General features: G+C 41.0%; 1 protein-coding gene across 19 annotated transcripts in view; it reads left to right on the forward strand.

Moving 5' to 3' along the window:
• Positions 1-13,221, forward strand: part of KIAA0232 (KIAA0232 ortholog) — a 102,714-nt gene that overhangs the window by 54,909 nt on the left and 34,584 nt on the right. For 18 of the 19 annotated variants that reach the window (XR_015733569.1, XR_015733570.1, XM_034411702.3 and 15 more), the window contains 2 exons: positions 2,219-5,462; positions 6,607-6,715. Coding sequence is in view for 17 of the 19 variants with exons in the window: in XM_034411702.3 (XP_034267593.1) it covers positions 2,219-5,462; positions 6,607-6,715 (3,353 nt within the window). In the remaining 2 variants the exon portion in view is untranslated. Of the gene's footprint in view, positions 1-2,218; positions 5,463-6,606; positions 6,716-7,408; positions 7,645-13,221 lie in introns of those variants that run through there. The other variant, XM_034411711.3, reaches the window with a different exon arrangement.

The raw sequence follows: 13,221 nt of genomic DNA on the forward strand, positions 1-13,221 counted from the left end.
TTTTTAAAAAAAAATTAGTATTAGTTTGGATAAACTGTTTTCATTCCAATATAGTTTCTTTTCCATTTAGTGAGTGATGACATTGATTTTTATCCTCAACAGTAACACATATATCTTCAGGTTTTTATTGTGAAATTGTTTTTTTAGTGAAATAATGAGACGCAGATTCATAACCTGGGGGAGTAGAGAAGCGTGTCACAACCTAGAAACACCACAGCATTCTGTCCTGACATCTTGTCAACTCTATGGAGGCACCTAGACAGAGGGAAAGGGATATACAGAGTGCAAGCAATACAAATACTCTTGGAAAAATAATTTTTGGTTTATTTTACATGCTTTTTTCAGGGCAGAATTGTGCAATTATTTGTTGTTAATTACAAACTTTAGTTAATGTTCATAATTTAAGGCTCTGTTACATGCATGAATCTGATAACAGGTGGAATTGCTTTAGAGTATACAATACATAAGTTGGTATGGTCAGTAGCATTGCTAGCAGTTTTATCATGACAGTAACTCTAGTATGTTTGACATATCCAACTTCCAGTGTAGAATAATTTCAATATGAATCTGATTTGGGAAGAACATTTTGACACAATCAATGGCTGAAAACTGAGTGGCTGAGTGAGAATGGTTGAGTGAGAAAAAGCACAAAATGTAGCTGACTCCTCAAGTTACTAGGTCTGGAAGGAAGGCCTTCTGTGAGAGATGATTTTACTACTGTGTTTCCCCAAACATAAGACCTTGTCTTATTATTGTTTTGCCACCAAAAAAGGCACCAGGTCTTATTTTCAGGGGGATGTCATCCACTGACTCACCTCACTTATGTGCGTCGCCTCCGGCCTCTTTTTCACTATCAGAGGCCTTCAGGAACTTCTTCTTCGGGCAAGGCCAGCAACGATTTCCTGAAGGCCTCTGTAGCCGATAACAGAGCTCTGGATCGATCTGTCTTGTTATTGGCTACAGAGGCCTTCAGGAAAGCCTTGCTGGCTACAGCAAAACAAATGGGCCAAAGTGTGCAAGACCTGGCTGCAACTATCTGAAGGTAAGTAGTAGGGCAGCTCCACGCCCCCCCATCCCCACCCTACCTTAATTTTTACCTGTGCACCCTGGAGTGGGTGGGGGTCTTAATTAGGGCTTATTTTGGGGGATAGGGCTTATATTGGGTGCACATGTAAAAATCAAGCTAGGACTTACTTTCTGAGTAGGGCATATTTTTGGGGAAACATGGTAGTATTAATTTTACTGATCCCCTGCTAAGATTAATAAGAACTAGAAGACACACCGCTTAAATAATGAGCTTGTTGCCATGGTCTTGACCATGCCAAAGGCTAGTAGATGTTTCAAGCACACCGTCAAATCAGTCCTCAACAACCTTAGCAATGTAAGCTTATAATGTTACTACAACATTTGGAAATCTTGAGAACTGAAGAGTTTTTACCTGGTAAGCAGTGAAATGGAGCCAGATCAAGAAATACCACTCCAGAATTAGCCAGCTCTGAATGATGAGGCCATCAGTGCAGTTTGTGAAGGGGTGCAACAGTTTATCATATGCAGCTTTGGTCCTAGACCAACAATTCAATCGTCTCAGTCATTCACAGGATCCCAGTACAAAACACCAAAGCAAGAGGAAACAAACTATTTATTCATAGTTATATTATGAATCTGTTCAAAAATTGCAGAGCAACTCTATTTTATCTTGTAGTCTCTCTCAGTCTCTGTAAAAGACCTATACTGTTCTGCCCATTTCAGTCGATTTGAAAATAATTGTTAGAATTCTGTAGTTTATCTGTTGAACAACCACCAAGCTTATTCTTATATAAAAGGAGGAAAATTACCTTTCCCAACGTGGCGCTCAACAGAAATGTTGAATTACCTATCCCCAGATAGCAAATAAAAATAGAATATTTCAACTGTGTATTAATATTTACTGGAAAAAGTGTGTAATCATATTTTGTTTTATTTTAACTACAGTGACAATATTTAACTTATTAACTATTTAATAGTTTTTGAAGTATAGTAATAGTTTATTTTTTCCTTAGAGATGAGCTAAATAATATATTGATTAGTAAGATTTGTGTTTTAAAACATTATAGGTCATAAAAAATAATAAAAGTGAATGTTGATAGTAAAACCATTAATGTTTAGTTGGTCTTGAAACTGCCTTTTTGTCTGATTCTCCAAAACATGACACTGCATGTTTATCCTTTTTTTCTCTCAGGTATTATGAGGCTTTTCCACCTCTTTCCCAGAAACCAGTTTGCCTGCAAGAAATCATGACTGTGTGGAATAAATCCAAAATGTGTTCTTACTCCAGTACCTCCTCATCTTCCACTGTCCCAGCAACTAGCACAGATACATCATCTCCAAAGGACTGCATTAGTGAAAATGAAGCATCCAAAGAGAGAAATAGTAACAAAGCATCTGTAACTATACAGGAGAGAGCCACAGAGAAGAATGACAAAGATGAAAAAGAGAATAAATTTGGAAATCGTATTGAAGGAAAATCTGTTTCATACAAAAAGCAATTCCGACATAAATCTGAGGGGAAGATACGTCTTCGATCCTGGTCTTCTGGCTCCAGTGAAGAAGGTTCAAATTCTAGTGGCAATCATGGTGAATTAAAAGCAGCTACAAAATATGTAAAAATAAGGCATAAAACAAGGGAGGCTCGGGGTAAAAAAGGATGGAATGGACAAAGTAAGTATTTGCCAAAAGCTGGTGAAAAAACTGAAAGGAAAATTCCTGGCAGCAGCAATGGCTCCATCAAGCAACTATATAAAAGAGGTAAACGGCCATTAAAAGAAATTAGACGAAAAGAAGGTGGAAACCATGAGAGAAAAGAGCTATATTTTGATAGCAGGAATGAAACTGAGTATAAGGAAGAGCCTTTGTGGTATACTGAGCCAATTACAGAATATTTTGTTCCCCTGACTAGAAAAAGTAAGCTTGAGACGACATACCGCAACAAGCAAGAAGATGTATGTGATGCAACATCAGAGGCTGTAGAAGAATTAGCTGAATCAGTGCAAGGTCTTTGCATTAGTAACAACAATAATATTAATAAAACATACCTCGCAGCAGGTACTTTCATTGATGGTCATTTTGTGGAAATGCCTGCCGTTTTAAATGAGGATATTGGCCTCACTAGGACCTCAATATGTTCTCCACCAGAGGACGATATACATTTAGATGGTGTTCATCTGTCAGAACTAACACACTTCTATGAAGTGGATATTGATCAATCCATGTTGGATTCTGGTGCCTCAGGCAAGATGCAAGGAGAAAGTCGGATTTTGAATATGATTCGGCAGAAAAGCAGAGAAGGAACTGATTTTGAGGCAGAATGTTGCATAGTGTTTGATGGAATGGAATTGAAAGGGGAAAGTGCAATATGGGCAGATTCAGCCACCTCTGGTGCGGAAGGGTGGTTCTTGCAAGATCTTAGTAATTTAGCTCAATTTTGGGAGTGCTGTTCAACTTCTAGCTCTGGTGATGCAGATGGGGAAAGTTTTGGGGGAGATTCTCCTGTTAGACTTTCCCCATCCTTAGACAGCACAATGCTTAATTCATACATGCTTGCAGGCAATCAAGAGCTGTTTTCAGATACTAATGAAGGGTCTGGTTTAAATTCTTTTTCAGTGTTTGAAGTGCAATGCAGTAATTCTGTTTTACCATTTCCTTTTGAAAAACTAAATTTGGGAAATGAAAATACAGATTCTAGTAGCAATGTTGGTATGTTTGGGAAAACACAGTCAAGATTGTTAATATGGACCAAAAATAGTGCCTTTGATGAAAATGAACACTGTTCTAATCTGTCAACAAGAACTTGTAGTCCATGGTCATATTCTGAAGAAACACGTTCAGACAATGAAACTTTAAATATTCCACTTGAAGAATCCCCTCAATTTAACTCTGATGATATTAATTATATAGTTCCCAGGGTATCTTCAAGTTACATAGATGAAGAAATTGTAGATTTTTTGCAGGAGGAAACCTGCCAGGAACAGACAAGATCTTTAGGAGAAATACCTACTTTAATTTTCACAAAAAAGTCAAAATTAGAATCTGTCTGTGGTATTCAGTTAGAACAAAAAACAGAAGATAAAGAATATGAGACTCCACAAGTATGTAGTGACAGTAGCCCGCATGAAGATGACTATGGCTCAGGAGTTATGAAAGATATCTGGACAAATATGACAGATGAAAATTCTGCAGCAATTATAGAAATAGAAGGAATAGAAGAGGAACTGTTTCCAACTGATGTAAATCATTATTGTTGCTGCTTAAATGATGCAAAGGTAGAAATTCTCCAAGGTCCAAACAAAGCAGTGCAAAGATCAGAATACCACCTTTGGGAAGGTCAGAAAGAAAATTTAGAGAAAAGAGGCTTTGCTTCAACCAATTTATCAGAAGTAGATTGTGGAGATTATACTACACCCTCTAAATCATGGGATGTTAACCAAGATAAAGAAAGTTCATTTATTCTTGGTGGTGTGTATGGGGAACTGAAAACTTTCAACAGTGATGCAGAATGGGCAATAGTGCCCCCAAATCACCCAAAAGGAAACTTACTACAGTGTGCAGCTTCTGATGTAGTCACAATAGCTGGTACAGATGTCTTTATGACACCAGGAAATAGCTTTACTCCTGGTCACAGACAATTATGGAGACCTTTTGTATCATTTGAGCAGAGTGAGCATTTGAAATGTGGTGATCATGGATTAAATAGAGGTTTTTCTTTTATCTTCCATGAAGACTTGTTAGAAGCTTGCAGTAATTTTCAAGGTGAAGAGTCTGGTCTTGAATATTCTTTCTCTTCCTTTGACCTAAATAATCCATTTTCACAAGTTCTTCATGTCGAATGTACATTTGAACCAGAAGGAATTACATCCTTCAGCCCTTGCTTTAAACCCAAATCAATCCTTTGCTCTGATTCTGACAGAGACGCTTTTCGCCCTAGAATATGTGGTGCTGGGAGGACGCAGTACAGAGCAATACGGATTTCTCCTAGGACTCACTTTCGCCCCATTTCTGCATCTGAACTTTCTCCATGTGGTGGAAGTGAATCTGATTTTGAATCGGAGAAAGATGAGGGGAATATTGTCTCTTCTCAAGCTGAACCATTTGATGATCCACAAGCAGATCTCAAACCACTGGAAGAGGATGCAGAAAAAGAAGGGCATTATTATGGGAAATTAGAACTTGAGTCTGGAAAGTTCTTTCCTACATTAAAAAAATGTGGGATGGAAAAGAGTGCGCAGACATCTCTGGATTCCCAGGAAGAATCATCTGGAATATTGCTGGTAGAAAATGAAAGTTCTTGCTTAGAATGCAGTATGAAAGATGTGCAAGATACAATGGCTGTGAAAAATTCTGAAGCTAGCTGCAGTGTTGTGGAGCCACAGGAAGAAGAAGACAAGTCTTGCAGTTGTAAAGAAAGCTCATCAGTGCAACTGAAAGAGGTATGTCCTTGAGAATTGTGCATTGTATAGATAAGTTACAGGTTTCAGTAAAATGATATATAATTCAATGGATTTAATGCCTTTAAAATATATCAGTAAGATGTATTCCTGATTTCACAAGAATTTCTAACCTTTTCCAATCCAAGGTGCTACTGTGCAATCTTAATTTTTTTTCCTGCACAAAGATTAATGTTTGAAACAAAAAAGTATTCTAACTGAGCATCTGCCTACTTTCTCAGGTGCCTGGAAGAAGTGATATAATTCTGTTCTGAAAATGAACATAGAAGGGAAAAGAGAAACTGCTAATAGTTTCTAGGACACATTTCTTTATCTGGTAGGGGTAGGGATTATATTACATTGAGTCCTCCCCCTTTTCGTGCAAATAAACATATATCATTGCTTTTGTGCATTTATTTATGCATTTGTCAGCCATTCATTCGTGTCCGACCCTTGGTCACTCTATGGATTGGCACTCTTCATGCTTCTCTGTCTCACACTGCCTCCTTCAGATTCTCCATGGTCATCTTGGTATCATCCTTTATAATATCCAGCCAGTAGGTGCTAGGGCGGCCCTTTCTCTTTTTTCCATTGATCACTCCCAGCACAACTGACTTTTGAGTGAGTCAGCTCCCATGACATGGTCAAAGTATGATAGCATTTATTTGGCAGTCTTGGCTTCAAGTGATATTTTGGTGAGGCTCAGTCTAGGACCTGTTTGTGATTTTTGCAGTCCATGGGATGTGTAATAGTTGTCTCCAGTGTGCACTTATTTCGCTAGTCAAAATAGGTGTTAACCCTTAACTTTAAGAGGAAAAATGAAAAAGAAGTTATTGAATATAAAAATGTACAAGAAGATAATACCTAAGTAACATTTAATGTTTATGTGGAAATAGTATTAGAAATTTTGAACACTAAACTTTTATACTGCACTAATAGCCCCATGCAGACTTACAGTATCTTAGTTGAGTTAAACATGTACATTTATGCTTTGCTGAACTTACTGAGACCAGCTGTTTGTATGGAAGCATTTCATAATTTCTTGAAACAATATCTCACTTTATTGGATTCATATTCTCTAGAATAAGTATACTGTAGGATTATTTTCTTTTGTCCTTGAACTAAAATATAATTCTTCTCAAAACAGTTTCCTGTATTGAGTAGTGACCTTCAGAAAATAAGCTACAATCAAGCAAAACAGTGCTGGTGGGAGAAAGCTCTTTATACTCCACTCTTTCCTACACCACAATATGAAGGTAGTAGTATCTTTGACCTCTTTGTAATTGACTGAAACTTTACAGCTGAGTTAGATAAAAGATGAATGCAGATGATCATGTTTCAAATGGAAGCCACTTAATTATCTGAAAAATTGTCCCATTCATGTGCTTCCATTGTTTTCTCATTAGTGGCCATGGTTTCTCCATATGGAAGGATGATCCTAATTAATTTATCAAGTGGGTACACTTTGATAAACTAGTTCTTAATAATCAAATAAGTAGTCATTGTTTTCCTTGCTATCGGACTGGAGTGCAAAGGAATAAGACTATTGAGAAATAAGAGTGGCAATGTTACGGTGTGGGGGATTCTGAGCTTTGCAGGAAGGGAATGAACTATAGTTAACTGCATTAGTTTCTGCTAGCCAGCTGTGAAGTCTAGTCTTGCTTGGGTACTCCAATATTACATGCATATGTCAGTAAAAATATTGTTCAATGAACTCTTGGTTCTAATAAGTTTAAACATTTAACAGGTGATTCATTCTACATATTTAAACAGCCATCTTCTTTTTCAACTGTTGAAGGCTGCTTTTCCTTTCCCATCTCTCCTTTTCCAGCTCAAATGTGAAAAGAGCATTTAAGCTGTTTTGTATAAGGTCAAACCAGGAGGTCCCTGCATGGATTAAGATATCATTGTTAATGGACTTGAAAATATTTTTGACATTACTTTCACAGGTTGCCAAAAATCTTTGAAGAATGAAGCTCCTTTTTCAAAATGCACTGCACTAACATGAGCCCCACTGCTAAAAATATACTTCTAGGCAGGCATATGGAGTAATATCTCTGATATATTCAAGTTGTACAGCCTTTAAGATTAAATTATTCTGAATGAGGAACTGAATCTGGCTGCTCCCAGCACAGCTGATGAAGCATAGGCACAATCTGATCAAACAGTAAATTCATATTAATGATTGTGTAGTCTTATTTTGGGTTAAGTATACTTTCTGTATTATATCTACCGTAATATGCTACAGTATTTGCATTTTTCTGTCATATTAAACATTGCAACTTGGCAACAGGTTTTGGAGAGGCTGTAAGAACCATCTCCAAACCTTGGAGATTATATAGGATCATGGGAACTATGAGGAAGTGATCTAAAAACTGTAATATTTCTGTCTTACATGAATTAGTCCTGCTTGCTTTCATCTATTTCAGAATGTGCAAAGAGTAGGAGAGGAGTAAGAAATACAAAGCCAATTTAAAGGCAAGAGAAGAGAAAAGGAATTATAGCTACAGCAAGTTTATGCCAACACTATTCATTATAATTTCATATTTTATGTCTTTGCAAACTATCTCTCAGACCACTCAACAAACCTGGGTCCAGTGAAGAACCACGCTGCAGTCAATCAAAGTCATTTGCAGGAAACTGGTTTATTTGGTCTCCAGGTTTGTTGCAGACCACGCTGAGTTCAATAAACGATAACACAAAGTCGGCGTTGGGAGCTGCTGCATCCCAATGCCGTTTAAATAGCCGCGCTAATCAGTTCACCAATCGGTTGCATTTCCGGGTTGTTGACTTCACGCCCGTTGCGTGAGCTGTGGCATCACTCGGGTGCGCCATCAGGCAGCAGTGAGTAGCAGGAAGACCGTATCCCGTCCGCACCATGACCTGCCATCTAACCAACTGCTATCACCCCCACCACCAATATGTGCCCATCCTCCCTTTTCAACCCACGGCCCGTCCACGGCTTTCCAACTGCGACTCCGGCTTCATTCAGTGAGATCCGTACTGTAACCCTATCCCCGGTGTGTCGAGCGTGGCAGGTCTCGACAGGCGGCTCCCCCTACCAGGAGTCCACCTATAAGACATGAAAGGGTTTAGTACAGGGTTTAGTATGTCCCTCCCTCACCCCCGAATTTGTTTGGGTATTTACAGTGAAAGAGTCTATGCAATCGTTTTGCTTTAATGTTTTCAACTGACACCCAGGATGCCTGTTCAAATGGGTAGCCTTTCCATCTTACTAGGTATTTAAGTTTTTCCCTATTTATTTTGGAGTCCAGGATGTCATCGATCTCATATTGCCCCTCCTCCAGCGGCTCAGGACGCTCAAGAGGTTCCCGTACACTCTCTATTGGTTTTAGTAGACTGCTGTGGAACACAGGATGTATTTTACCCAGTAAAGGTGGTAACTTTAACTCCACGGTTACTGGGTTTATCACTTTCGTGATAGTGAAAGGTCCAAGGTATTTGGGTCCTAACTTTCTGCTGGGTATTTTTAACTTTATGTATTTAGTGGACACATATACCTGATTCCCCCACCTGGAAAGGCTTGTGGTCCGCTCTCTTCCTGTCAGCCTGCAGCTTATATTCCTTTGCTGCTTTATGTAACGCTTCCTTGACTTTCGGCCATAGGTTTCCAATTCGGATCCCGAATCGGAAACGTGGAGACACCTGTTCTTGGTCAGTCATCTTCAGTTCAGGGATTGCAGTGAATTCTCTGCCAGACACTACCTGGAACAGTGTAACCCCCGTGCTATGGTGTACGGCGTTGTTATATGCTACCTCAACAAATGGTAGAAGATCCGACCAGTCGGATTGTTGATAAGATATATAACAACATAAATATCTTTCCACCATAGCATTGGTCCTTTCCGCGGCCCCATTGGTGCTAGGGTAGAATGCCGAACTCAACCCTTGGGAGGATCCTATCATGTTGATGAAATTACGCCAGAATCGTGCGGTGAATTTTTTTTTTTAATTTGATTTATATGCCGCCCTTCTCCGGAGACTCAGGGCGGCTTACAATGTGCTAAGCAATAGCCTTCATCCTTTTGTATATTTATACAAAGTCAGCTTATTGCTCCCACAACTGGGTCCTCAATTTACCTACCTTAGAAAAAGATGGAAGGCTGAGTCAACTTTGAGCCTGTCGAGATTTGAACCTGCAGTAATTGCAGGCAGCTGGTCTTAATAACAGGGTGCTTTAGACCACTGTACTACCAAGGTTCCTGTACGCCCCTGTCCGATATGATTCGACGAGGTGCTCCATGCAATTGGTAGATATGATGTATGAACAATTGTGCTAACTTTTTAGTGGATGGTAAACCACGGCAGGGAATGAAATGTGCTTGTTTGGAAAAAAGGTCGACTATAGTCCAGATTACTGTGTGCCCTTTGCTTTCTGGGAGGTCGACCACAAAATCCATACCTATTTCGTCCCATGGCCTACTGGGGTGTGCAACTGACTGTAGCAACCCAAGTGGTTTACCCAGCCGTGCTTTTGTTGTCGCACACACTTTACAGCTTTTCACATATTGTTCGACATCTTTACGCATACGAGGCCATCAAAATTGTCTTCTGGTGAGATGTAATGTCTTGAGAAAACCAAAATGCCCTGCAAACTTTGTATCATGACATCATTTCAATACTGTTGCTCGCAAAGGTTGAGGTATATACAACTTTGTTCCCATCCACACCAACCCATCACAATGGGTCACCGAAGTTATAGGTTCAGCAATCCATGGATCACGACTCACCTCATGTCGTAATTCCTCATACCACGAAGGGATTGGTTCTTTGTTATATGTCCGACCTGCATGTTGTCTATTTGGTATAATGGCCTGTACAACATCCTCCCTTTTATTAAATTGAGGCATGTGCGACAATGCATCAGCTAAAAAATTCCACCCCCCTGGAACATACTTCAAATCAAAATTGAACCGCTGGAACTTCTGCACCCAACATACCTGTTTTGGTGACAATCTCCTAGGGGTTTGGAGGGCCTCTAAATTTTTATGGTCTGTCCAGACCTCGAATTTATCGCCAATAAATTCTAGTAGATGTCGCCAAGTGAGCAATGCCCACCTGACCTCAAATGCCTCTTTCTCCCAAATAGCCGAACCTCGTTCCGTAGGCATCAATTTGCTTGACGTATAAGCACAGGGATATAATTTCCCCTCTTTGGTTCTTTGTAACAACACAGCACCGACGGCTATGTCGCTAGCATCTGCTTGTACAATATATTGTAAAGCGGGATCTGGGTGTCTGAGTACGGGTTCCTGGGAAAATAGACTCTTCAGCTGCTCAAACGATTGTTGGCATTCAGGTGTCCACAACAACAGCTGTCCCGGCCTCGCTTTGCCTCCAGTATGTTTGTTCCGTAATAGATCAGTTAAAGGGAGAGCTACCTGGGCAAAGGCTGGGATAAACTGTCGATAAAAATTCACAAATCCAAGGAAACTCTGCAATTGTTTTCTTGTCTTTGGCGCTTGCCATTCTAATACTGCTGACACTTTTTTCGGATCCATTTCTATCCCATCTCCTGAAATGCGATCCCCTAAATAATCTACTTTCGTGCAGTGAAATTCTCACTTTGACAGCTTTACAAACAATTTTGCTTGTAGTAGTTTGGTTAATACCTGTCACACCAATTGTGTATGCTTCTCCATGGTCTTGGAATATATTAAAATGTCGTCCAGGTAGACGAGGACGCCTCGATATAAGTGTTCATGCAGGACTTAATTAATAACCTGCATGAAGACAGCTAGGGCTCCCTGCAATCCAAACGGCATTACTCGAAATTTGAAACTACCTAAAGGACAGTTGAATGTGGTTTTCCACTCATCACCCGGGCATATCCATACTCTATAATAGGCCTCTCGCAAATCCAGTTTGGTGAACACCTTCCCTGTGGACAACATAGCTAGGAGGTCTTTCATCAATGGCAAAGGGTACAGGTATTCAACACAAGTAGCGTTCAGACCCCAAAAGTCCATACAGAGACTTAGGCCTCCATCCTTCTCTCGGAACAGAACCAGTGCAGCCATATGTGCTCGACTGGGTTGGCTAAAACCCCAGGCTAAGTTCTTATCTATGTATCTACAAAGTTCGTTTAACTCCTTTTGGGTCATCGCATACATGCACAGTTTCGGTAATTTGGCCCCAGGGATTAACTCTATGGCGCAGTCGGTTGCTCTGTGAAGTGGTAGCACCTCATGTTCCTCTTCGTTGAATACAGCTGCTAAATCTCTATAGATGTCTGGGAAGTCTACCTGCTGAGGTCCCTGTATGCCTCTTGCTTTACCGTCACTATGCTGTTTTGGTTGTTGGATCTCAGGGTCCGGATCTGGGCCCACACTAAGACGCAACTTCCGAAACCCACCTTCCCACCATATGGTAGGTCTCCATTTGTCCAACCACGCCAGACCTAGTATAACAGGTTCAACCATCCATTCCACCACTATAAAGTGAATCTGTTCTCTATGCTCCCCTATCTCCCAAGCGAACAGGTTCAGTAACGTACGTAGCCGGTGTCCCCCCAAGTAGAGACCCGTCCATTTGTTCGAACTTCATAGGGGACTTAAGTTTTACAAGATGGAGGCCTATGCTATCAACCACTGTCTTACGAATGAAAAAAAGGGTACATCCGGAATCTATCAGTGCTCCCTGTTCAACTGTTGCAGAAGTACACACATTCTGTAACACCACCGGTATAACAAATGGGTGTATCGGGTTGCTTACCATGGGATCCTCTGGCTCACTATTCTCACTGTTCTCCGATGGTACCGGTATACTTCCCCCCCCCCCAAGGGGCTCTTAGCATCCAGCAGCATTGAACGGGAACCAATGGTTGGTGTTGGCGTAGTTATCTTCGACCAGTCTGACGTAGAACAAACCTGCTCATGTATCTTGCCCCCTGTTGGTGGAGTCTGTGCTGGAGTAGATTGCAAGGGAGGTATAGGACACTCAACAGTCCGATGGCCCAGTTGATTGCAGCGAAAACAACGAAACGTTCCCCTCTCCCCTGCCATTGCTGGTCTAAGTAGTGCAGGCCGCTTGCCCCAAGATCCTTTGCCCCCACTGGTTTGGCCGCGGCATAACATGGTAGTTGACTCACACTGCCCACTCCTCTTGGTCGGAATTCCCGCAACCCCACTTCTAATTCTACTGCTGCCTTAAACCATTCTGATAATCTCAGTGGCAACCCTCGATACACATATGCGTGTCTCACTTCCCTATCCAGTCCAGATCGGAATTGGTGTACCAGTAACCGTTCAGGCCAGATGCGAAGCCGCCCAGCTAGAGTGCGAAACTCCTTCACATACTCTTTGGCAGGACATCCTCTCTGTCTCAGTGCCATTAGTTCCCCTTCGGCCATCTGAACTCTCGAGCTATCCTCAAATGTCCCCAGAAAGCCTCCAAAAACAAACCAACATTTGCTAACTCTTTTGCATGTTCGCTATGGAGGTCAGCAACCCAGTTAGCTGCCTCCCCTTGTAAGACTGCAGTGATGGCAATTACCATAGCCCACTGCGATGGGTACATACGTCCATATAAATCCATATGACTTAAGTATTTGGCTTAGAAAAATCGATACTCTGTCAGTGCTACCATCGAAGGAGGCTTGTATGGGCGGGGGTTCCCAAAATTGTTATTGTGGCCACACCCCCGGTGCCCACATAGGTATTTGGCATGCGGTACGGGTGTTCTGGTCGTCTCCTCCATCCTGCGATGGCTGACCTGAGTCTGTGAGCCTGCTTGGCCCGTC

Source organism: Pantherophis guttatus, chromosome 3 (assembly GCF_059756535.1).
Source record: "Pantherophis guttatus breed Tessera chromosome 3, ASM5975653v1, whole genome shotgun sequence".
In the NCBI taxonomy this organism is placed as follows: Eukaryota; Metazoa; Chordata; class Lepidosauria; order Squamata; family Colubridae; genus Pantherophis; species Pantherophis guttatus.